The following is a 23,951-nucleotide window of genomic DNA, read 5'->3' on the forward strand; positions in this document are numbered from 1 at the left end:
CCAATCAGCTCCGGCATGAGGCGGAGCAGAGCCCAAAGCCGCCCCACTCCAGTAGGCCAATCGCTGCTGCTCTCATCTGTAACGTTTTATTTGGTCTTGCGGGAATAATTTTCATTTTATATTTTTAACCTTCTTTCGTACTTAAGGTCACTTTTATATTTTAAAAAAAGGTATTTTGAAAAGAATTAGAAATCAATGCAAGCCCCAGTTTTTTCCCCCATAAGCATGGTGGTGACGCCTTCCGATCAGTTGATTAAATTATCCCTGGTTCCGAAACTTGGAGGAGGTGCTGTGTGATCTCAATAACATCAACCCCTTTTAAAAAAGTAAATAACTGCACGAATTTGTCAAAGGTATTCTTGTGGTGTGTCGGTTGTTACAAAGGACGAAATGGCGACTAGGTTATTGTTTCATAGGGTGAGTAGAATATCCACCACACAGCGACTTAGTGCTGTTAGTATACACCCGAGGTAACTGGATATTTATCGTTTGCTTAGCTGTATAATAAATGTCTCCATGCTTTATTCGAATAAACTAGCACCACCAGTAAGGTTTTCCATTTGCATAGGATATTTTACCACGTTAAATGCTCTAAGATGCTTCTCAGGAACATTACCAAATGAAATTTGGTCCCAAACCACATAAGGGCAGCTGACCAAAAGCTTGGTCAAACATAAGTTTGAAGGAAAATCGTAAAGGAGGAAAGCGCGTTAGAGAGGTGAGGAGATGTAGGAAGGAAATTCCAGAGCTTAGGGCTTAAGCAGCTGAAGGTTCAGTTGCCAGGGGTGAAATGATTAAAATTGGGAGTACTCGAAAGATTAGAGTTGAAGGAGTGCAGATATCTTGGAGGGTTGTAGGGCTGGCAAATGATGGAGAGGGGCAAGGTCAAGGAGGGATTAAGACAATTGAGAGAATTTTAAAATTGAGGGGTTGCACTGGGAGCCCAGTGTCGGCTAGTGAGCACAGGAATAATGAGGGAAAATAGGATTGTGTTTAAGTTAGGACCAGCACAAGTGGTTTACCTCCAATTTAAAGAGGTTAGAAAGTGAGGCCAGCCAGGTGTGTTTTGGAATGGTTGAATTGACTTTTAGAAGTAATAGGTGAAACAAATAGAGAATGGATAGCCCTAACAAACTAGTTTAAACCCTCCCAACAGCACTAGCGAATTTCCCTGCAATGATATTAGACCCAGTCTGTTAAGGTGTAACTTCTCCATCTTGTACAGGTCCCACCTGTTCCAGAACCAGTCCCAGTGCCTCAAATCTGATGCCCTCCCTCCTACACGAATTCTCCAGCCATGTGTTCAGTCGATCAATCCTCCTATTCCTATACTCACTAGCTTGACACTGGGAGTAATCCTGAGATTACTGCTGAGGTCCTGCTTTTTAATTTCCACCCCTAAAATCTGCTTTCAGGACCTCCCCTGCTTGCTACCTGTCATTGGTACCAATGTGGACCACAACCTCTGGTTGTTCACCCTCTCTCTGACTACAGGACCTCTTTTTCTCAGTGACATCCTTGACCCTGGCACCAGGAGGCAACACCATCCTGAATTCACATTTACTGCTGTAGAAACACCTGTCTAATCCCCTGATTATGGAATCCCCCATCATTGCTGCTCTTCCACTCTTCTTCCTCCCCTCCTATGCAGCTGAGCCCTCAAGGGACCATTGTCTTCACCAGTATCCAAAATGGAAAAGCAAGCAAGATAGAGTCAAGGGACTCCTGCACTACCCACCTGATTCTCTTAGACTGCCTGGCAGTCACCCATTCCCTTTCTGCCTGTACATTCCTAACCTGCAGTGTGACCAGTTAGCCTAGCATCTGTCAGAGGGAAAATGTTAGAAGCTGTTATTAAAGATTTGATAGCAGGGCAGGCAGAGTCAACATGGTTTTGTTAAAGGGAAATCTGGTTTAACCAATTTATTTGAGTCCTTCAAGGAAGGACTCTCTTTTGCTGTTGATAAAGGGGCACCGGTGGCTGCACTGTACTTGGATTTCCAGAAGGCATTTGATAAGGTGCCACATCAAAGGATATTGTGGAAACTAGAAGCTCCTGGTGTAGGGGCTTATATATTGGCATGGATAGAAGATTGTTTAGCTAATAGGAAGTTGGCATAAAGGGTCTTTTTTCTGATTGGCAGGATGTGATGAGTGGTGTGCCACAGGGATCAATGCTCGGGCCTCAACTTTTTACAATTTATATTAATGACTTGGATGAAGGGACCAAAGGTATGGTGGCTAAATTTGCTGACAACACAGATAGGTGGGAAAGTAAATTGTGAAGAGGACATAAGGAGGCTGCAAAGGGACATGGGTTAAGTGAGTGGCCAAAGATCTGGCAAATGGAGTATAATGTGGGCAAAAATGAAATTGTCTATTTTAGTAGGAAGTATAAAAAAAGCTTATTATGTAAATGTGAGAGCTTGCAGAGCTCTGAGATTCAGAGGGATCTGGGTGTCCTAGTGCATGAATCACAAAAGGCTAGTATGCAAGTACAGCAAGTAACTAGGAAAGCTAGTAGAATGTTAATGTTTATGAGGGGAATTGATTACAGAAGTAGGGAGGGGTGGGGGGTGGCGGGGGGTGCGGTAGGCAGGAATGTGGGGTTGAGGTTACAATCAGATCAGTCATGATCTTACTGAATGGTGGAGGCTTGAGGGGCCAAGTGGCCTACTCCTAGTTCATATGTCCACCTCCCTAACCATGCTATCCACATAATTCTCTGCCTCTCAGAAGCACAACAATGACTCCAGCCACTGATAGAGTTCCAAAACCCAGAGCTCAAGTTTCTGCAGCCAGTGACACTTCCTGTAGATATGTTCATCTAGGACACATGGTGCATCCCACATACTACAGCTGGAAAGGTCCACTCAGCCAAGCTGACCTGCCATAACTTTACAAACTATTTATTACAATTGGTATAATTAGAATAACTTACCAGTTGCTCACCAATCAGCTCCTTCAATTGTGCCAAAGTGAGAGCCAACTACTGGAGGCTGAAAAAAAGTTTTTAAAAACTCCTTCCCCAAACTCCCATTTTACACTCTGTGCGCCCAAAGCAGTACTCTCAGTACAAACATTGTAGCACTGAGGTAGGCCTCTTTTCATGCTCCCTGAAGAACAACTGATTCAAGCTTCAAGATAAAAGCAAAAAACTGCGGATGCTGGAAATCCAATACAAAAATAAAAATACCTGGAAAAACTCAGCAGGTTTGGCAGCATCTGTGTAGAGGAACACAGTTAAAGTTTCGAGTCCGTTCAAGCTTCAGCTAGCTACCTAATTAACTAGCTGTAGCTGCTCTGAGAGCTTGTATACTCCTGTTTTAATGCTGGACTAAAACTTACTTTCTCTTAGCTTAAGGACTAAGTTTCAGTTAATCGCTAAATTAAATAAAAAACTAGACTTTAAATAGAAATTAGCCCTTAACACTTCATGAGAAGTTTTTTGCATCTGGCAGAGAAGGCAATGGGACAGGTTTAAATTTTGTACTTTTTCTAAAACCAGGCTTGCAATTAACTTCTACTAAGACTCCTAAATTGGTTTGATGCTAACGTACAATGTCTCATCCCTTTCAAGGATTTGGTCAATCTCTAACACAAAAACAGAATTACCTGGAAAAACTCAGCAGGTCTGGCAGCATCGGCGGAGAAGAATAAAGTTGACGTTTCGAGTCCTCATGACCCTTCAATAGAACTGAGTAAAATTAGGAGAGGGGTGAAATATAAGCTGGTTTAAGGTGGGGGGGTGAGGGGAGAGAAGTGGGGAGGAGGGGGGTTGGTTGTAGGGACAAGCAAGCAGTGATAGGAGCAGATAATCAAAAGATGTCACAGACAAAAGAACAAAGAGGTGTTGAAGATGGTGATATTATAAAAGAATGTGCTAATTAAGAATGGATGGCAGGACACACAAGGAACAGCTTTAGTGGGGGTGGGGTGAAATAAGACTAACAGGGCATAAAAGGTATAAATTTAAAAATAATGGAAATAGGTGGGAAAAGAAAAATCTATATAAATTATTGGAAAAAATAAAAGGGAGGGGGAAGAAACGGAAAGGGGGTGGGGATGGAGGAGGGAGTTCAAGATCTAAAGTTGTTGAATTCAATATTCGGTCCGGAAGGCTATAAAGTGCCTAGTCGGAAGATGAGGTGCTGTTCCTCCAGTTTGCGTTGAGCTTCACTAACAATGCAGCAAGCCAACGATAGACATGTGGGCAAGAGAGCAGGGTGGAGTGTTTAAAATGGCAAGCGACAGGGAGGTTTGGGTCATTCTTGCGGACAGACCGCAGGTGTTCTGCAAAGCGGTCGCCCAGTTTGTATTTGGTCTCTCCAATGTAGAGGAGACTGCATTGGGAGCAACGAATGCAGTAGACTAAGTTGGGGGAAATGCAAGTGAAATGCTGCTTCACTTGAAAGGAGTGTTTGGGCCCTTGGACGGTGAGGAGAGAGGAAGTGAAGGGGCAGGTGTTGCATCTTTTGCGTATGCATGGGGAGGTGCCGTAGGTGGGGGTTGAGGAGTAGGGGGTGATGGAGGAGTGGACCAGGGTGTCCCGGAGGGAATGATCCCTACGGAATGCCGCCAGAGGGGTGAAGGGAAGATGTGTTTGGTGGTGGCATCATGCTGGAGTTGGCGGAAATGGCAGAGGATGATCCTTTGAATGCGGAGGCTGATGGGGTGATAAGGGGGCACTATCATGTTTCTGGGAGGGAGGAGAAGGCGTGAGGGCGGATGCGCGGGATATGGGCCGGACACAGTTGAGGGCCCTGTCAACGACCGTGGGTGGAAAACCTCGGTTAAGGAAGAAGGAGGACATGTCAGAGGAACTGTTTTTGAAGGTAGCATCATCAGAACAGATGCGACGGAGGCGAAGGAACTGAGAGAATGGGTTGGAGTCCTTACAGGAAGCAGGGTGTGAGGAGCTGTAGTCGAGGTAGCTGTGGGAGTCGGTAGGCTTGTAATGGATATTGGTGGACAGTCTATCATCAGAAATTGAGACAGAGGTCAAGGAAGGGAAGGGAAGTGTCAGAGATAGACCATGTGAAAATGATGGAGAGGTGGAGATTGGAAGCAAAATTAATAAATTTTTCCAGGTCCCGACGAGAGCATGAAGCCGCACCGAAGTAATCATCGATGTACCGGAGAAAGAGTTGTGGGAGAGGGCCGGAGTAGGACTGGAACAAGGAATGTTCCACATACCCCATAAAGAGACAGGCATAGCTGGGGCCCATGCGGGTACCCATAGCCATACCTTTTTATTTGGAGGAAGTGAGAGGAGTTAAAGGAGAAATTGTTCAGTGTGAGAACAAGTTCAGCCAGGCGGAGGAGAGTAGTGGTGGATGGGGATTGTTCGGGCCTCTGTTCAAGGAAGAAGCTAAGGGCCCTCAGACCATCCTGGTGGGGGATGGAGGTTTAGAGGGATTGGACGTCCATGGTGAAGAGGAGGCTGTTGGGGCCATGGAGCTGGAAATTGTTGATGTGACGTAAGGTGTCAGAGGAATCACGGATGTAGGTGGGAAGGGACTGGACAATGGGAGAGAGAAGGGAGTCAAGATAACGAGAAATGAGTTCCGTGGGCCAGGAACAGGTTGACACGATTGGTCTGCCGGGACAGTCCTGTTTGTGGATTTTGGGTAGGAGGTAGAAGCGGGCCGTCCGAGGTTGGGACACTATCAGGTTGGAGGCTGTGGGAGGAAGATCTCCAGAGGAGATGAGGTCAGTGACAGTCCTGGAAACAATGGCTTGATGTTCAGTGGTCATGGTCCAGGGAAAGGTAGGAGGAAGTGTCTGCGAGTTGACGCTCAGCCTCCACGAGGTAGAGGTCAATCTCTATTGACTTCACACTAATATGACACTGAGTTGTAATGTAAATGCGCATTTTAAATAGAGGAGAACCTTTTCCTGCTCCACCCCCATTCAAATTATGGCATTTAAAAGTTATCCAATAGAATATCTGAAAATAAATATTTGCCATCACTGTTTGGTCCAGAAATAGCATTCTTCACAGCAGTGTTTTATAGCTTATTGTAGTACCTGATATTCTTACTGATACTGTGGCTTTTTAAATTGATATTTGTTCATGTTATCCACAGCACCAATGATACCTAGGTTACTGTTGGGATATTCATTATGAAGGGAGTTCCTTCAAGGCATTTTAGTGTTATTATGACACTTTCATGTGTTAGGCTCATTGATCTCACTGCCTACCCCCCACCCCCAACTAACTTCACGGAACCATTCCCATGGACCTCTGTTAGTAGCCTCCTGCCTCTAATTTCTGCCTCTGCCCACCATCTGGATTCTTACCTTCACTTGATCTTTTCATTGAGAACTGTCGGCGTGACATTAGTCGTCTCAATTTCTCTGCTCCTCTCACCCACTCTAACCTGTCTCTTTCTGAACCTGCTGCACTCTGTTCTCTCAGGTCCAACCCTTACATTGTCATCAAACCTGCTGACAAGGGTGGTGCTGTTGTTATCTGGCGCACTGACCTCTACCTCGCAGAGGCTGAGCGTCAACTCGCAGACACTTCCTCCTACCTCCCCCTGGATCATGACCCCACCACTGAACATCAAGCCATTGTTTCCAGGACTGTCACTGACCTCATCTCCTCTGGAGATCTTCCTTCCACAGCTTCCAACCTCATAGTCTCCCAACCTTGGACGACCCGCTTCTACCTCCTACCCAAAATCCACAAACAGGACTGTCCCAGCAGACCGATCGTGTCAGCCTGTTCCTGCCCCACAGAACTCATTTCTCGTTATCTTGACTCCCTTCTCTCTCCCCTTGTCCAGTCCCTTCCCACCTACATCCGTGATTCCTCTGACACCCTTCATCATATCAACAATTTCCAGTTCCCTGGCCCCAACCGCCTCCTCTTCACCATGGACGTCCAATCCCTCTACACCTCCATCCCCCACTGGGATGGTCTGATGGCTCTCCGCTTCTTCCTCAAACAGAGACCCGAACAATCCCCATCTACCATTACTCTCCTCCGTCTGGCTGAACTTGTACTCTCACTGAACAACTTCTCCTTAAACTCCTCTCGCTTCCTTCAAATAAAAGATGTGGTAAAAGGTACCCGCAAGGGCCCCAGTTATGCCTGTCTCTTTATGGGGTATGTGGAACATTCCTTGTTCCAGTCCTACTCCGGCACATCGATGATTACTTCGGTGCTGCTTCATGCTCTCGTTTGGACCTGGAAAAATTTATTAATTTTGCTTCCGATTTCCACCCCTCCATCATTTTCACATGGTCCGTCTCTGACACTTCCCTTCCTTGACCTCTCTGTCTCAATTTATGGTGATAGACTGTCCACCAATATTCATTACAACCCTACCGACTCCCACAGCTACCTCAACTACAGCTCCTCACACCCCGCTTCCTGTAAGGACTTCATCCCATTCTCTCAGTTCCTTCGCCTCCGTCTGTTCTAATGATGCCACTTTCAAAAACAGTTCCTCTGACATGTCTTCCTTAACCGAGGTTTTCCACCCACGGTGGTTGACAGGGCTCTCAACCGTGTCCGGCCCATCTCCCGCACATCCGCCCTCACACCTTCCTCTCCCTCCCAGAACCATGATAGGGTACCCCTTGTCCTCACTTATCACCCCACCAGCCTCCGCATTCAAAGGATCATCCTCTGCCATTTCTGCCAACTCCAGCATGATGCCACCACAAAACACATCTTCCCTTCACTCCCCCTGGTGGCATTCCGTAGAGATACCCACCTTCCTCTCCCTCCCAGAACCATGATAGGGTACCCCTTTTCCTCACTTATCACCCCACCAGCAATGATGCATCTTCCCTCCCCACCTATTTTCATTATTTTTAAATGTATTTCCATCCATTATTCCTTCACCCCACCCCACCCCCACTAGGGCTATCTGAACCTTAATAAATATAAAAACAAAAAACTACTGCGGATGCTGGAAATCCAAAACAAAAACAGAATACCTGGAAAAACTCAGCAGGTCTGGCAGCATCGGCGGAGAAGAAAAGAGTTGACGTTTCGAGTCCTCATGACCCTTCAGCAGAACTGAGTGAAGTTAGGAGAGGGGCGAAATATAAGCTGGTTTAAGATGGGGTGGAGGTGGGGTGGAGGTGGGGGGGGGCAGCGGAGAGAAGTTGTGGGGGGGGCGGTGGTTGTAGGGACAAGCAAGCAGTGATAGGATCAGATAATCAAAAGATGTTACAGACAAAGGAACAGAGAGGTGTTAAAGGTGGTGATATTATCTAAGAGAATGTGCTAATTAAGAATGGATGACAGGACACTCAAAGTACAGCTCTAGTGGGGGTGGGGTGGAAAGACTGACAGGGTATTATAGTTATAGATTTAAAAATAATGGAAATAGGTGGGAAAAGAAAAATCTATATAAATTGTTGGAAAAAACAAAAGGGAGGGGGAAGAAACGGAAAGGGGGTGGGGATGGAGGAGGGAGTTTAAGATCTAAAGTTGTTGAATTCAATATTCCGCCCGGAAGGCTGTAAAGTGCCTAGTCAGAAGATGAGGTGCTGTTCCTCCAGTTTGCGTTGGGCTTCACTGGAACAATGCAGCAAGCCAAGGACAGACGTGTGGGCAAGAGAGCAGGGTGGAGTGTTAAAATGGCAAGCGACAGGGAAGTTTGGGTGTTTCTTGCGGACAGACCGCAGGTGTTCTGCAAAGCGGTCGCCCAGTTTGCATTTGGTCTCTCCAATGTAGAGGAGACCGCATTGGGAGCAACAAATGCAGTAGACTAAGTTAGGGGAAATGCAAGTGAAATGCTGCTTCACTTGAAAGGAGTGTTTGGGCCTTTGGATGGTGAGGAGAGAGGAAGTGAAGGGGCAGGTATTGCATCTTCTGCGTGGGCATGGGGTGGTGCCATAGGTGGGGGTTGAGGAGTAAGGGGTGATGGAGGAGAGGAGTAGGGGGTGATGGGGGAGTGGACCAGGGTGTCCTGCAGAGAATGATCGCTACGGAATGCCGCCAGGGGGGGTGGAGGGAAGATGTGTTTGGTGGTGGCATCATGCTGGAGTTGGCGGAAATGGCGGAGCATGATCCTTTGAATGCGGAGGCTGGTGGGGTGATAAGTGAGGACAAGGGGGACCCTATCATGTTTCTGGGAGGGAGGAGAAGGCGTGAGGGCGGATGTGCGGGAGATGGGCCGAACACGGTTGAGGGCCCTGTCAACGACCGTGGGTGGAAAACCTCGGTTAAGGAAGAAGGAAGGAGGACATGTCAGAGGAACTGTTTTTGAAGGTAGCATCATCAGAACAGATGCGACGGAGGCGAAGGAACTGAGAGAATGGGATGGAGTCCTTACAGGAAGCGGGGTGTGAGGAGCTGTAGTCGAAGTAGCTGTGGGAGTCGGTAGTCTTGTAATGGATATTGGTGGACAGTCTATCATCAGAAATTGAGACAGAGGTCAAGGAAGGGAAGGGAAGTGCCAGAGATGGACCATGTGAAAATGATGGAGGGGTGGAGATTGGAAGCAAAATTAATAAATTTTTCTAGGTCCCGACGAGAGCATGAAGCCGCACCGAAGTAATCATCGATGTACCGGAGAAAGAGTTGTGGGAGGGGGCCGGAGTAGGATTGGAACAAGGAATGTTCCACATACCCCATAAAGAGGGGGCTGGTCTTGATTTTTTCCTTGTTATTGTTAATTTAGTTAATTGTTTTAACTCTACAAGAGATACCCCATAAAGAGACAGGCATAGCTGGGGCCCATGCGGGTACTCATAGTCACACCTTTTATTTGGAGGAAGTGAGAGGAGTTAAAGGAGAAATTGTTCAGTGTGAGAACAAGTTCAGCCAGATGGAGGAGAGTAGTGGTGGATGGGGATTGTTCGGGCCTCTGTTCAAGGAAGAAGCTAAGGGCCCTCAGACCATCCTGGTGGGGGATGGAGGTGTAGAAGGATTGGACGTCCATGGTCAAGAGGAAGTGGTTGGGGCCATGGAACTGGAAATTGTTGATGTGACGTAAGGTGTCAGAGGAATCACGGATGTAGGTGGGAAGGGACTAGACAAGGGGAGAGAGAAGGGAGTCAAGATAACGAGAAATGAGTTCCGTGGGGCAGGAACAGGCTGACACAATCGGTCTGCCGGGACAGTTCTGTTTGTGGATTTTGGGTAGGAGGTAGAAGCGGGCCGTCAGAGGTTGGGTGACTATCAGGTTGGAAGCTGTGGGAGGAAGATCTCCAGAGGAGATGAGGTCAGTGACAGTCCTGGAAACAATCTGTACCTTGCTTGTCCTGCTTTCTACCCTTAATTAGCACATTCCTTAGATAATGTCACCACCTTCGACACCTCTTTGTCCTTTTGTCTATGACATCTTTTGGCTATCTCCACCTATTACTGGCCCTCTATTCAGCCCTACCTGTCCCACTCCCTCCTTAAACCAGCTTATATTTCACCTCTTTTCTATTTTTACTTAGTTCTATTGAAGAGTCATACGGACTCGAAACCTTAACTGTGTTCCTCTCCGCAGATGCTGCCAGACCTGAGTTTTTCCAGGTATTTTTGTTTTTGTCTTGGATTTCCAGCATCTGCAGCTTTTTGCTTTTATCTAAGTAGTAATTCTGGATTGCTTTTGAACATGAGTCTGGAGTGATTTATTTAAATGAGGCCCTACTGTTAAGGGCTTCCTCATCCCCAGACTTGCCAGATTCTGTACCCAGTACAGGGCATCCCTGCACACACACACAGCCCCCCCCCCCCCCCCCCCCACCGCACCCTTGGGTGGAATCGATTGTGCCGGCTGGCATCAGGTGTGTTCAGTGGTGCGAGCGGACAATATGGCGAGAAGGCCAAAAATCGGTTTCACAACATCGTGAAAGCAGTTTGTGTTCATCTGCTCAGCCTGTCGATGGTGGGCCATGTTCCCTGCCATCAGACACCAGGAGCCTCATTGTAATACATCAGCATATCATTATTAGGCCAGCCTGCTGGATCGCCCACCTACGTCAGCGGGAAAACACGCCAAGTCTTGACAAGTGTGACATGCAGAAGTCGGGACTTGCTGCTAGGGCTTGCTCACGTTGCAGACATCCGAGGAGCAGAAGATGCTGGAGCCCGACGCCAACGGAACACTGGAGGAGCTAGGTCCATGGCATGCTGGGTGGATTCTCATGGACATGGTTAGTAGAACCAGCGAAGCAGCTCACCGAAGTTGGAAAGTCACCATTAATGCTCACAATGGATGATGATCGAGGGAGGTCTAGGTAGGGGAGGAGCGAGGTTGGGAGGGGACGAATGAAGGTGTCAGGGGGAGGGAGAATGAGGGAAGAAGGGGGGGGAAAGATGGCAACTGGGGAGATAGGTGTAAGGGGAGTGGAAGGTGTTAAGAGGAGTACAGAGATTGGAGGGAGTCGGGTGGGGGGATGGGGGGAGAGATTGGAGGGAGTCGGGTGGGGGGAGGGGGGGAGAGATTGGAGGGAGTCGGGTGGGGGGAGGGATTGGAGGGAGTCGGGTGGGGGGAGGGGGGGAGAGATTGGAGGGAGTCGGGTGGGGGGAGGGGGGGAGAGATTGGAGGGAGTCGGGTGGGGGGAGGGGGGGAGAGATTGGAGGGAGTCGGGTGGGGGGAGGGGGGGAGAGATTGGAGGGAGTCGGGTGGGGGGAGGGGGGGAGAGATTGGAGGGAGTCGGGTGGGGGGAGGGGGGGAGAGATTGGAGGGAGTCGGGTGGGGGGAGGGGGGGAGAGATTGGAGGGAGTCGGGTGGGGGGAGGGGGGGAGAGATTGGATGGAGTCGGGTGGGGGGAGAGATTGGAGGGAGTCGGGTGGGGGGAGGGGGGGGGGAGATTGGAGGGAGTCGGGTGGGGAGAGGGGGGAGAGATTGGAGGGAGTCGGGGGGGAGAGATTGGAGGGAGTCGGGTGGGGGGAGGGGGGGAGAGATTGGAGGGAGTCGGGTGGGGGGAGGGGGGGAGAGATTGGAGGGAGTCGGGTGGGGGGAGGGGGGGAGAGATTGGAGGGAGTCGGGTGGGGGGAGGGGGGGAGAGATTGGAGGGAGTCGGGTGGGGGAGGGGGGGAGAGATTGGAGGGAGTCGGGAGGGGGGGAGAGATTGGAGGGAGTCGGGTGGGGGGAGGGGGGGGGAGATTGGAGGGAGTCGGGTGGGGGGAGGGGGGGGGAGATTGGAGGGAGTCGGGTGGGGGGAGGGGGGGGAGATTGGAGGGAGTCGGGTGGGGGGGAGGGGGGAGAGATTGGAGGGAGTCGGGTGGGGGGAGGGGGGGAGAGATTGGAGGGAGTCGGGTGGGGGGAGGGGGGGAGAGATTGGAGGGAGTCGGGTGGGGGGAGGGGGGGAGAGATTGGAGGGAGTCGGGTGGGGGGAGGGGGGGAGAGATTGGAGGGAGTCGGGTGGGGGGAGGGATTGGAGGGAGTCGGGTGGGGCGGGGGGGGAGAGATTGGAGGGAGTCGGGTGGGGGAGAGATTGGAGGGAGTCGGGTGAGGGCGGGGAGATTGGAGGGAGTCGGGTGAGGGCGGGGAGATTGGAGGGAGTCGGGTGAGGGCGGGGGGGGGGATTGGAGGGAGTCGGGTGGGGCGGGGGGGGGGATTGGAGGGAGTCGGGTGGGGCGGGGGGGGGGGATTGGAGGGAGTCGGGTCGGGGGGGGGGGATTGGAGGGAGTCGGGTGGGGCGGGGGGGTGGATCGGAGGGAGTCGGGTGGGGCGGGGGGGGGGATCGGAGGGAGTCGGGTGGGGCGGGGGGTGGGGGGAGAGATCGGAGGGAGTCGGGTGGGGGGGGGGATCGGAGGGAGTCGGGTGGGGCAGGGGGGGGTGGATCGGAGGGAGTCGGGTGGGGCGGGGGGGGTGGATCGGAGGGAGTCGGGTGGGGGGAGAGATTGGAGGGAGTCGGGTGAGGGCGGGGAGATTGGAGGGAGTCGGGTGAGGGCGGGGAGATTGGAGGGAGTCGGGTGAGGGCGGGGGGGGGGGATTGGAGGGAGTCGGGTGGGGCGGGGGTGGGGGGATTGGAGGGAGTCGGGTGGGGGGGGGGGGATTGGAGGGAGTCGGGTGGGGCGGGGGGGTGGATTGGAGGGAGTCGGGTGGGGCGGGGGGGGGGATCGGAGGGAGTCGGGTGTCGGGTGGGGCGGGGGGGTGGGGGGAGAGATCGGAGGGAGTCGGGTGGGGGGGGGATCGGAGGGAGTCGGGTGGGGCAGGGGGGGGTGGATCGGAGGGAGTCGGGTGGGGCGGGGGGGTGGATCGGAGGGAGTCGGGTGGGGCGGGGGGGGTGGATCGGAGGGAGTCGGGTGGGGCGGGGGGTGGATCGGAGGGAGTCGGGTGGGGCGGGGGGGGTGGATCGGAGGGAGTCGGGTGGGGCGGGGGGGGGATCGGAGGGAGTCGGGTGGGGCGGGGGGTGGGATCGGAGGGAGTCGGGTGGGGCGGGGGGGGATCGGAGGGAGTCGGGTGGGGACGGGGGGGGAGAGATTGGAGGGAGTCGGGTGGGGGGGGAGATTGGAGGGAGTCGGGTCGGGGGGGAGGAGATTGGAGGGAGTCGGGGGGTGGGGGGGAGATTGGAGGGAGTCGGGGGGTGGGGGGGGGAGATTGGAGGGAGCGGGGGGTGGGGGGGGAGATTGGAGGGAGTCGGGGGGTGGGGGGGGAGATTGGAGGGAGCGGGGGGTGGGGGGGGAGATTGGAGGGAGTCGGGGGGGTGGGGGGGGAGATAGGAGGGAGTCGGGGGGGTGGGGGGGAGATTGGAGGGAGTCCAGAGGTGGGGGGGGTGTGAGGGAGATTGGAGGGAGTCGAGGGGTGGGGGTGGAGATTGGAGGGAGTCCGGAGGTGGGGGGGGGGTGAGGGAGATTGGAGGGAGTCCGGTGGTGGGGGGAGTGGGGAGGAGGAGGGAGGTCGGAGGGTCCGGTGGGGGGGGGGGGAGGAGTGCCGGGGGAGGGAAAAGGTAAAGGGAGTCCAGGGGGAGTAAGGAGTGCAGAGATGTGGGGAGGGAGTCAGGAAAGGGGAGAAACTAAGTGGGGATGGGGAGTCTGGAGGCCAGTGGGAGGATTCCAGGGGGAAAGGGTCCAGTGGGGGGAGCGGGGGGCTGATGTCCAGGTCAACATGTAAGGGAGGGGTCGGATGGGCCCATCGTTGCCTCCTGGGGATTGAACTGAGGGTGGGCATGGTATGAGGGAATGGTGAGGATGACCAAGGGCAAGGTGAGGTGGTAGGATGAGGGTTCGATGATAACGGTGGATGGGATGGTGAGGTGGTTGGTGGGGACTTGGAGGCAGTCACAGACCTTGGGATTGGGAAGGAGGAGGTATTTTCAGGAAGGAAGGGAATGTGCACATACACCAGGATATCCCCAAAGGAAAAGCGTTATGGCATGGAGGGAAGGTGGAAGGTGATGCCAGGGGGGTCAACTTTTGGGGGGAAAGGAAATGGGTGATTGGGGTGGGGGGAAGGATGGAGGAGCGAAAATAAAACCAAATTATATCTAAAGTGAAAGGAGAGTCATGGTGGGTGAGATCAGATGCTGCATGGGAGTATGATCAGTGGGTGGCAGCGATGCATGTCAGCTTAGGTGGACAACTGAAAACGAACCCCAGCAGGCAGCGTTGAAAATACACAGGACGCTGAGGTGCGTGTGAAATGGGAAGGATCCATATGTGTGGGAGAGTACTTGCATGAGGCTCCAAAAAGCCCTGCCACACACTCCCTTCTCCCCTCCAGAATCACTCGTGGGCCAGGTGCTCCCTCTGCAGTGATAGTGGATGAGAATGAGGGTCTCACAGGTGAAGTGGACTCAGAGGGAGTGGACAGCCTCTGATTTCTGAATGGATGACCCAGGTGGTGTACAGCTGCCACACCTCCTCCCTTCGGGTGCATAAGGACCTGACTGGTTAAGGGGAAGGAGCACCTGGAGGTGTGCCGAGGTGCCCCGTTTCCCCCTCTTGTTGCCACCGCAGAAGCTCACCCACGGCTACTGCGATGGACTGCAGGTCTGCGCACATGTGTGTTCGCTGGACCAGGGTCTCCATAGTATTCGCCATCCTCCCCATGAGACCTCCATACGCACACATATGGGCACCATTTCATCAGCGAGTAGGTGGATGCATTCCGCCGATCATGAGCTGCTCTGTTGAGGGCTTCTAGCAGCTCTGCATGATGTTCCCCCACGTTTTGCTGACTCTCCAGGATGAGTTGGAAGGCCTAATCCAGAGGTTCGTCATCTGACTTGGAACTCACAGATGCCTCTTCCCCAGCAGTCCTCCGAGTACTCGGGGAACTCAGCTGAACCTGCCGCCTCCCACTGCGGACGATGGTCCAAGCAGTGACCACCAGATTGTGAACCCGAGCCTGCTCTAGATTTAGGTCCCGCCGAGGTGTGTCTCCTTGCTGGTGGTGGGCGTGGGTAAACGCTGTGACAGGTCTTCCAGGCTGCTTACTTCTAGCTCTTCAATGGAGGTATCCTCTTGGCTGGAGGTGAGGACGTGGATGGAGCTGAAGGACTGACTGGCTGAGGGTGTGAGTCTCTTGGCAGAGCTCCCTGTGAACCAAAGTAGAGATAATTAGTGCATGGCAGCAGAGTCAAACGCAGGAAAGAGAGAGCACTCAGTTGCGTTGAGAGAGGGATGATGTGGTGCAGGATTCTCAGGTGTGCGTTTGCCGCCATCCTCACCAGTTAGCGCAATGGCATGCTCCTCAGAGTGAGTGAGTGAGGGGCCTAATATGGACCACTCACCCCAGGTCTGGGACCTCTCCCTGCTGATGTGAGCAGACTTCTGCACAGAAACAGATGGAGAGAGTGACACGTGACACTGCATGGAATGTTTGTGTGGTGAGTGGAACCATGGACGGGATGAGGACGTGAGCTCGAGATGATATGAGCCTGATGGAGATGAGGGTGTGCATGAGAGTTGTTGTCCCTCGAGGTGCGAGATCCCTGTGGATGAGTGATGGGTTTGTGAGTGTGAGTTGAGAGCGATGACAGGAGTGACTAACCCTGGCAGAATGGATGAGACCATTCATCCTGTAGTGGCACTGGGTGGCTGTCCTCTTTTGCAGGGCATTGGTGCTGACCTCCGCTGCCACCACCTTCCATGCAGGATTGATGATGCAGCTGCTCATCCTGTGGCCAGAGCAGGGGTAGAGGACATCATGGCAGGCCTCCACGGTGTTCAAAAGGTGTTTGAGAGATGCGTCACTAAACCATGAGGGCTGCAGTCTTCTTGTTTGCCGAGGCCACGTCTTCCATGCAGCAGTCATGGGCTGGAAGCATTGAGAGGTGTGTGTGTAGCTGGTCTTTAAATATGGTGCCCGGCGTGATGAAGCAGCGAGGTGATGGCGTGGCGAGTGAATAAGAGCCCACCGGCCATTGAAACGGCATATTTCCTGGGAACGTATAGTTAATGCAGCAGGTTTGGAACGATGCGGCGTGAAAAGCCGCCATTGTGGCTGGCAGGTAAAACGTCCTTTTACCCGCCCGCTACCACACTTTGTGCAAATCTGGGACGATTCCGCCCCTTCTCTCTGCCAACTCTCAAATTGCAATAATGTTACACTTTTTGTTTCTTATTGAATTATTTTTTCGCAATGATTTGATGGTTACTATAATTGAACTTTGACCTTTACAACCTTTGTAAAGGTCCCTCGACTTTTACAACCTTTGCAAAGTTTCATAAATAATCAATTAACTATTTCTTTATCTGTAATATCACTGAATTTAATATAATCTCACACCCTCTTACTAAATCTACTTTTCTGCTTCCTATCACTACTTGCAGACAATAAAATTGAAGTGTGGGAGTTTGCTGGATTCTGGGATGAAGAAAATTGTATTTCAGGGTATCATTACTGGAAGAAGGGACGTTAGTGTGTGGAATAGTGCAGTGGATCATAGGAAACTCGTTAGGGTGTGTGGGGAGACACAGATGTGAATATGAGGCATGGATTGGGTTTCTGGCATCCAGTAGCCCTAGAAAAATGAACCAGGGTATAGTGTTGGGATGTGGAAGCCCTGAGATCTGGAGGGAATGGCATGTCAATAAGTACATTTTCTCTCAACAACCAGCTTAAATCATGGTTGCTTAGTGACTGCCAATCAGCAGTGGGCCCCAGGCAGCTGCAGAAGGAACAGATACTGTCAAAATATTTGGACCTGTAGGAGAGAACAAGGGAAAGCTTCAGTACTTGGGTGATTGGTAATGTGAGGGAGAAAAAGGTTTAGCCACTCAAAGTGAGTGTTGATAGTGGCAATAGGAAAGAAGAGGAAAAGCAAGGGTATACAGTAGGTTTGCATAGAAGCAAACAAAAAAGAAGTAAGGAAATCCTCTCCCAGAATATTTAAAAATGAGCACAAAGCCAAGGATGGAGCTATTAGCAGGAGTAAAAGCTGGAAGAGTTGAGTTATAAAGATGGTCTTAAAGGAAGAGTGTGAAGTGTTGAGGCGGAGGGTTTACAGAGGGAGTTTCAGAGCGTGGGTTCTAGGTGGCTGAAGCTATAACCACTAATGGTGGACGCAAGGACATGCACAAAAGGCCAGTCAGAGAAATAGAGCTTGGAGAGGGTTGCTATAGGCTTAGAGGTGGTTAGAGACATGGAGGTGAGGCAATGAAGAAATTTAAATAGTAAGATGAGAATTTTATATCTGAGATGTTGGGAGACCAGGCACCATAATTAGCAAAGCTGGGGATATAAGTGAGTAGGATGTTGCAGGATAGGATGTGGTTAGCAGCCATTTGGTGAGCTGAAGATTACGGAGGGTGGAGAGAAGGTCAACCAAAAGCATGTTGGAACAGTTTAGTCTGGAGCTGACACAGACAAAATTTCAGCAGCAGATGGGCTGAGGCAGGAGCAATTTTGGAGGAATAGTTTATGAGATAGTCCTGGTATTGTTCCTTTTTATTCTTTCTCAGGATGTGGGCATCACGGGTTGTGCCAGTATTTATTCTCCATCCTTAATTGCCTTCAAGAAGGTGATGGTCAGCCACCTTCTTGACCCGCTGTAGTCCATGTGGTGAACTCTTTTGAGTCAACCAAATAAACTAAATTAACAAAATTGGGGACAAATTTAAAAACAGCCCCTTAAAAGGGAAACTGCAAAAACAAAGACAAAATTTAAAGGAAACTTACAAACATTAAACCAAAATGTGATTAAGAGGGTTAATAAAACACACCAGTCCCTGCGGTGCCCACCGAGCATGGAAGGCCTCGACAGTGCCGGCAAACACTGCACGCTCCCTCTTCAGGGACACCCAGCAATGAACGTAGCTGCAGAAAAGGGGCAGACAGTCAGGTCAGGCCACCCCCTCGATTGCCCGCTGCCTGGGCCTGTTAATGGCCAACTTGGCCAGGCCCAGGAGCAGGTTCATGAGGAGGCCCTCCTCCCTCCTGCCCCCTCTCTGCACCAGGTGCCCATAGATCAGGAGTGTAGGACTGAGGTGCATAAGGTTTTTAAAATAACTAAAAAGGGAGTGCAGCCGACAACAACTTACATACGGACTCGAGGCAGCAAAAAAATGCAAGCATCTTGGGAGTCCATTAACCGACACATCCTACGGTTGTGTGGGACTGCTGTGTGCAACACCCTCCACTCCAGGCCCCCAATGGAAAACGGCGGGGGGGGGGGGGGGGGGGGGGTGGGACATCCCTGTAGAGTGCCCCCCACTGGGGAGATCTGCCGCCAGACAGCAACAAAGCACACCAGGGCGTGAACGGGTGATGGGCGAGGGCACGGAAGTGAAGGGTGCAGCAGCAGGCCCCACAGGAAACCTGTCCGCAGCGTGCTAAAGGCCACGGAGGGCATTTCCACAAGGCAACTCAGGTTGCAGGGCACCGGCTCCCGAGGGAGGGTTCGGGGCTTGGGGCCAATGTGGAATTCCGTCTGAACAGGGGTAAGCTCAAACGGAAGACCACCATGTGCCTGTACCACCTCGAGACCCAGAATGACGTCTGGGCCAAGCACGACCATCTTAAGATCTTGAATGGCATTGGCCGCGAGCTGGACGTGCGATGCGCCAACTCCTGTGGAATCATCCAGCCCACTCCTCCGCCACCCAGCATGCCCCTGATCCTGGTCACCCTGGCAACCACAGCCCTCCGTCAGCCACTGAAAAGGGCGGAGGTGCGGATTCCTGAGCAGCGGCTCTCTGACGGTAGCCACTACTTCTGACGGTAGAGAGCTGCGTCGCAAGGAGACCATGTTCGAGACTTTGATCAGGTCCTGGTAAAAGATGGGCAATGCCTGCAAGGAGTGCTGGTCATAAACCAGCTGATTGCCGACATGTTGTGGTACCGGCTGGTCACTTTCACCTCTCCCCCGGATTTTGTCACAAAAATCCAGAGAATGCTCGTCGGCTTCTTCTGAGACAAAAGGTTGCACTGGGTCGCTGCTGAGGTTCTGAGTCTCCTGCTTAGGGAGGGCAGTCATGCATTGGTGTGCCTATGCACCCAGGTGGCGACTTTCCACCTTCAGGACCTGCAGCGATACCTTTAAGTCAAGCTCCCTCTGAGATGGTGTGCCTTGGCGATGTTTATCTTCCACCAGGCGCACAGACTGTTCGCCGGCCAGGATTCCTCAGGAGGGCAGAGGGGGACCCTCCATGTGGTGTAGGTGCACTCAGTACTGTTAGGAAAGGAATTTCAGGATTTTGATCCAGCAACAGTGAAGGAACTGTGATATAGTTCCAAGTCAAGATGGTGTGTACCTTCGAGGGGAACTTGCAGGTGGTGGTGTTCCCATGCACCTGCTGTCTTTGTCCTTCTAGGTGGTTGAGGTCGCTGGTTTGGAAGGTGCTGTTGAAGGAGACTCGGTGAGTTGCTGCATTGCATCTTGTAGATGGTGTACACTGCTGCAACTGTGCATCAATGGTGGAGGGAGTGAATGTTGAATGTGGTGGATGGGGTGCCAATCAAATAGATTGCTTTCTCCTGGATGGTGTTGAGCTTCTGGAGTGTTGTTGAAGCTGCACTCATCCAGGCAAGTGAAGAGTATTCCATCACGCTCCTGACTTGTGCTTTGCAGATGATGGATGAGCTTTGGAGAGTCAGGAGGTGATTTACTTGCTATGGATTTCCCAGCCTCTGATCTGCTCTTGCAGCCACAGTATTTATGTGGCTGGTCCAGTTCAGTTTCTGGTCAATAGTAACTCCCAGGATGTTGATAGTGGGGGATTCAGCAATGGTAATGCCATTGAATATTATGCGGTGATGGTTGGATTCTGTCTTGTTGGAGTTGGCCATTGCCTGGCACTTGTGTCAATGTATCAGCAATTATTTGTCAAAGTCCAATAACAATGATCTTGTTGACTGGCAATTACACTGTTAAGACAATTGCTTTGTTAAACAGGTGATAGGCATTGGCTTACCCATAAATGGGTACAGTTGTAACACTGTAGTGGAGAAAAGAACTGAGAGCTTGTCCACTCTGTTGAGGTGACTGAAAAATAAACCTGCTTGAGGTAAAAGACCAGATTCAGACTCATTCTACCCTTTATATACAATTATTGGAGTTAGTACTTATGTGGCATGAATATAACTTGCCACTTGACAGCCCAAGCCTGAATGTTGTCCAGATCTTGCTGCATATAGACACACACTGCTTGAGTATCTGATCGTAGTCAGAGAATCACAATCAATAGTTTCTCTTCCCATGCCCACAGTTACTTCTGGTGTCTTCCAAGGATCCATCCTTGGATCCCACTTTTTTTTTCAAGAACATCCGAAAAAGCAACATCAGTTTCAGTATACACACTAATGATATCCAACTCTACCTTGCCACCATCTCTCTGGATCCCTCCACTATCTCTCAATTGTCAGACTGCTTATCCAACATTGAATACTGGAGAAGCAAAAATTTCCTCCAGTTAAATATTGGGAAGACCAAAATCAGTGGGTGGGATTTTCCACACTCGCCCGCTGCCGCGATCTTCTGGACCCGCCGTAAATCTTATGGCTGGGACCCGAAGGCGATGGGGCCGGAAAATCCTGGCCATTGTCTTTGTGAAATTCTGTCCTACGATTATTTTTGTTGGCCGTTTGGGAAATTCATTTCTTTAAGTTATTGATTTATACAGAGTTAGTAACAATAAATACAAGTTGTTTAATCTTATTTACTAGAATAATATAATCTGTTTTGCAATGACTATTTTTTGTTTCTAAATGTTTTTTTCTGTGACATCTTTAAGTAAGGATTCCATTATTCCTACCACTGGCATTAAGTTAATTGATCAATAGTTCTCGGGACTTGGCTATCTCTTTATAGAAATCACATTGACTGTGCACTATTCCCTTTTCAATTGAATTTTAAATGTGTAATAATGACTGTCCACAATTTTGATATATGCAGATGCAATCCATCTAGACCAGGGGTTTTTATCCTTCCTGAGTTTGATTAATTTGTCACTTATTTCCCCATTTCTATCTGAAATGTCAAAGTCTTTGTATCTTTTCTGATCCCTTCTAATGTCTTGTTCACCATATTAGTCTCGTTCAGAGAGCTCTACTTTTGAATGCCAAGAAGAAAACTATGGAGAGATTTAGTAGGCTTTTAAAATTGAAGTGTTTTTGGTAGAGTGAATGGGGAAAGATTAATTTGTTTGAGGAGTCATGAATTTTAAATTGTCACTAGAGGGAAAGATATTATGAAAATTTTCTTTACACAGTTGTTGCATGAAATCCAGGTAGTGGTTGAGGCAGAGACTGTTGTGAGATAAATAATGGCATTGATTATTAAGAACAAATTGGATATTTACTTTTAAGATAATAATATAGTAAACAGCACCCAATGTGGAATTAGGGAAAATCCTGCCTGATCAATTTCTTCAACATTTGAGGAAGTGACACCAAGTGGACTGAGGAAAGCTCTAACGTGGTGTGCCTATTCTTCTGAAGAACATTTAATTAACTTCAATACAAAAATTACTGTGAACTCTCACTCCTTTCAACTTAAATCTTTTGGTGAATAAAAAATTGGCTGAAGAGTAGAAAGCAGTGGGCATTGTTAGTTGGGTGTCATTTGTGTTGGGAGCTGTGCTGTTACTAATTTATATTGTTGACAAATTTTTGAAACTTCATATCAAACTTGTAGATGGTAGCAATGAATCCGTGTGGACAGCTGGGAAGCTACAAATGAGTCGAGCAAACTAAGTCAGAAAAATAGCAAATTAAATTTTAACAAATGTTGAATATATGAAGTAAAATGAGCAGGAGTGTTGTTGAATAAAGCTCTATTGCCAAATACATCACACCCTTGCAATTTATTGCATTGAAGACTTTTTTCAATTTTTACTAGAGCCAAAATAATATATTGGCTTCAAATATAAACGTGAATAGGGAATTACTTTAATTAAAAATGTAAGCTATAGTTAATTTACTTTTTTACGCTTTTTCTGTGCAGCAACCAATCTATGATTCTATAACTGTTTTCTGATTTTGATTTATAAGTTAAATGACGCACATTTCTCCTTTTTGTTCTAATCTAATATATTGCATAAATGACCAAAAGCTGGGAAGAAGTTTTGTCAGACCCAGGTGTCCAACATTTCCAAAGCTTCAACCACAACTTTCCAAATTTTCCACTGCAGATGTTGCTTTGGATAATGGCACTGCAGGTGGCACCTGTTATGCACCACTACAGACTTTCACTGAAGAAGAGAAGATGATGAAAGAAACAGGTAAGTTAGTTTGTTTTTGCACTCAAATCTTGGTCATCAGTATTAAGACTAGTGATTTGTCATGTGTATTCTTGCCAAGAATTATAAGCCAGATGCAGATAAATCTAAAAAATACATCCTTTAAAACCAGGTTTAAGGAGAGCTGAAAGCCAGTTCATCCCGCTTTTTTTGCTTGTTGCCTTGCAGCTGGATTACAGTGATATGAATTCTGCAAGCCAGTTTGGTCAATTCTTGCTGTTCGCTCCATTCAGCAGAGGACAAAAAAAATCCTAAATGGATGTTGTGGCCCTCCCTCCCAAAACCATGACAAGCCGCTTGCTAGCTTCAATCGTTTTGCTTGTTGCTTTGTTTTTTTGTTGCATCCAAGAGAGCTCTATTGGGCCTAGAAAATGGATAGAATTAGAATACTTTCACCTGTGGAAACTAGATTTCAACTTGGGCGTAACTTGCAATTATAAGTAAATGAAATGGAAAATTAGATGGGGTGCATAGCAAAGCAGATTATCTGTAACAGCCCATTTTACACCCCTGCCAAAGTTTGAAGTTTGCCTTTCATCTGTAATGTGATAATTAAATTATTATGGTATTCCTTATTTACTTTCCAGTAGATTCAGCCTGTATTTCTGCAAATTGATAGTCTTGATCAGAGATGCCATAATAGTGACTGATTGGAAAATGGAAAAATGATGGTGATGCAGTTCTTGATAGTAGCTCCTTTTCTGAGGTTGGCGATAAAGCACCAAGGCATTTGGGGACAGAATAGAGGGAGATTTATCTTTACATGATCCACTGCTAACTCCCTGACTTGGGAGTAGTTGAAATAAAAACAGAAAATGCTGGAGAAACTCAGCAGGTCTGGCAGCATCTGTGGAGAGAGGAACAATTAACATTTCAAGTCTGTATGACTTCTTCAGAGAGAGTCATACAGATTTGAATCGTTAACTCTGTTTCTCTCTCCACAGATGCTGTTTCTCTCTCCACAGATGCTGCCAGACCTGCTGACTTTTTCCAGCATTTTCTGTTTTTATTTCAGATTTCAAGCATCCACAGTTTTTTGCTTTTATATTGGTAGTAGTTATGCTGACATTGATGATTTTATGTATATCTTTCTTCCTTTTGGATTATTGTTAGAAATGTCACTATGGAGATTCTGACACCAACAATATGTCCTTTTTTTAAAAAAAAAATCTGATTTTCCACTTAGTTGCATGGTAGAAATGTATAATTGCATGTTGAAATTTTTTTTGTTTTTAATGCTTTTATTTCCAGTTTGCTTTTCTATCTGGTTCCATTACTTGGATGTAGGTGGTATATTGATAGATAAAATGGCCACAGTATTGACAGTCCTTCCCAACAACGTAGTTAAAGCCTAAGA

The 23,951-nt window shown here is 49.3% G+C and overlaps 1 protein-coding gene across 3 annotated transcripts in view; it reads left to right on the top strand.

The window, feature by feature from the left end:
- Nucleotides 1-29: 29 nt before the first annotated feature.
- acadsb (acyl-CoA dehydrogenase short/branched chain) overlaps nucleotides 30-23,951 on the top strand; it is an 80,646-nt gene continuing 56,724 nt past the window's right edge. Inside the window, exons 1-2 of one of the 3 annotated variants that reach the window (XM_078564810.1) lie at nucleotides 30-417; nucleotides 22,408-22,576. In XM_078564810.1, the coding sequence (XP_078420936.1) occupies nucleotides 391-417; nucleotides 22,408-22,576 (196 nt within the window). In that variant the 5' untranslated portion in view covers nucleotides 30-390. The remainder of the gene's footprint in view (nucleotides 418-22,407; nucleotides 22,577-23,951) is intronic. The other 2 variants (XM_078564809.1, XM_078564808.1) reach the window with 2 other exon arrangements.

Source organism: Cetorhinus maximus, chromosome 20 (genome assembly GCF_964194155.1).
Source record: "Cetorhinus maximus chromosome 20, sCetMax3.hap1.1, whole genome shotgun sequence".
Lineage (NCBI taxonomy): Eukaryota > Metazoa > Chordata > Chondrichthyes > Lamniformes > Cetorhinidae > Cetorhinus > Cetorhinus maximus.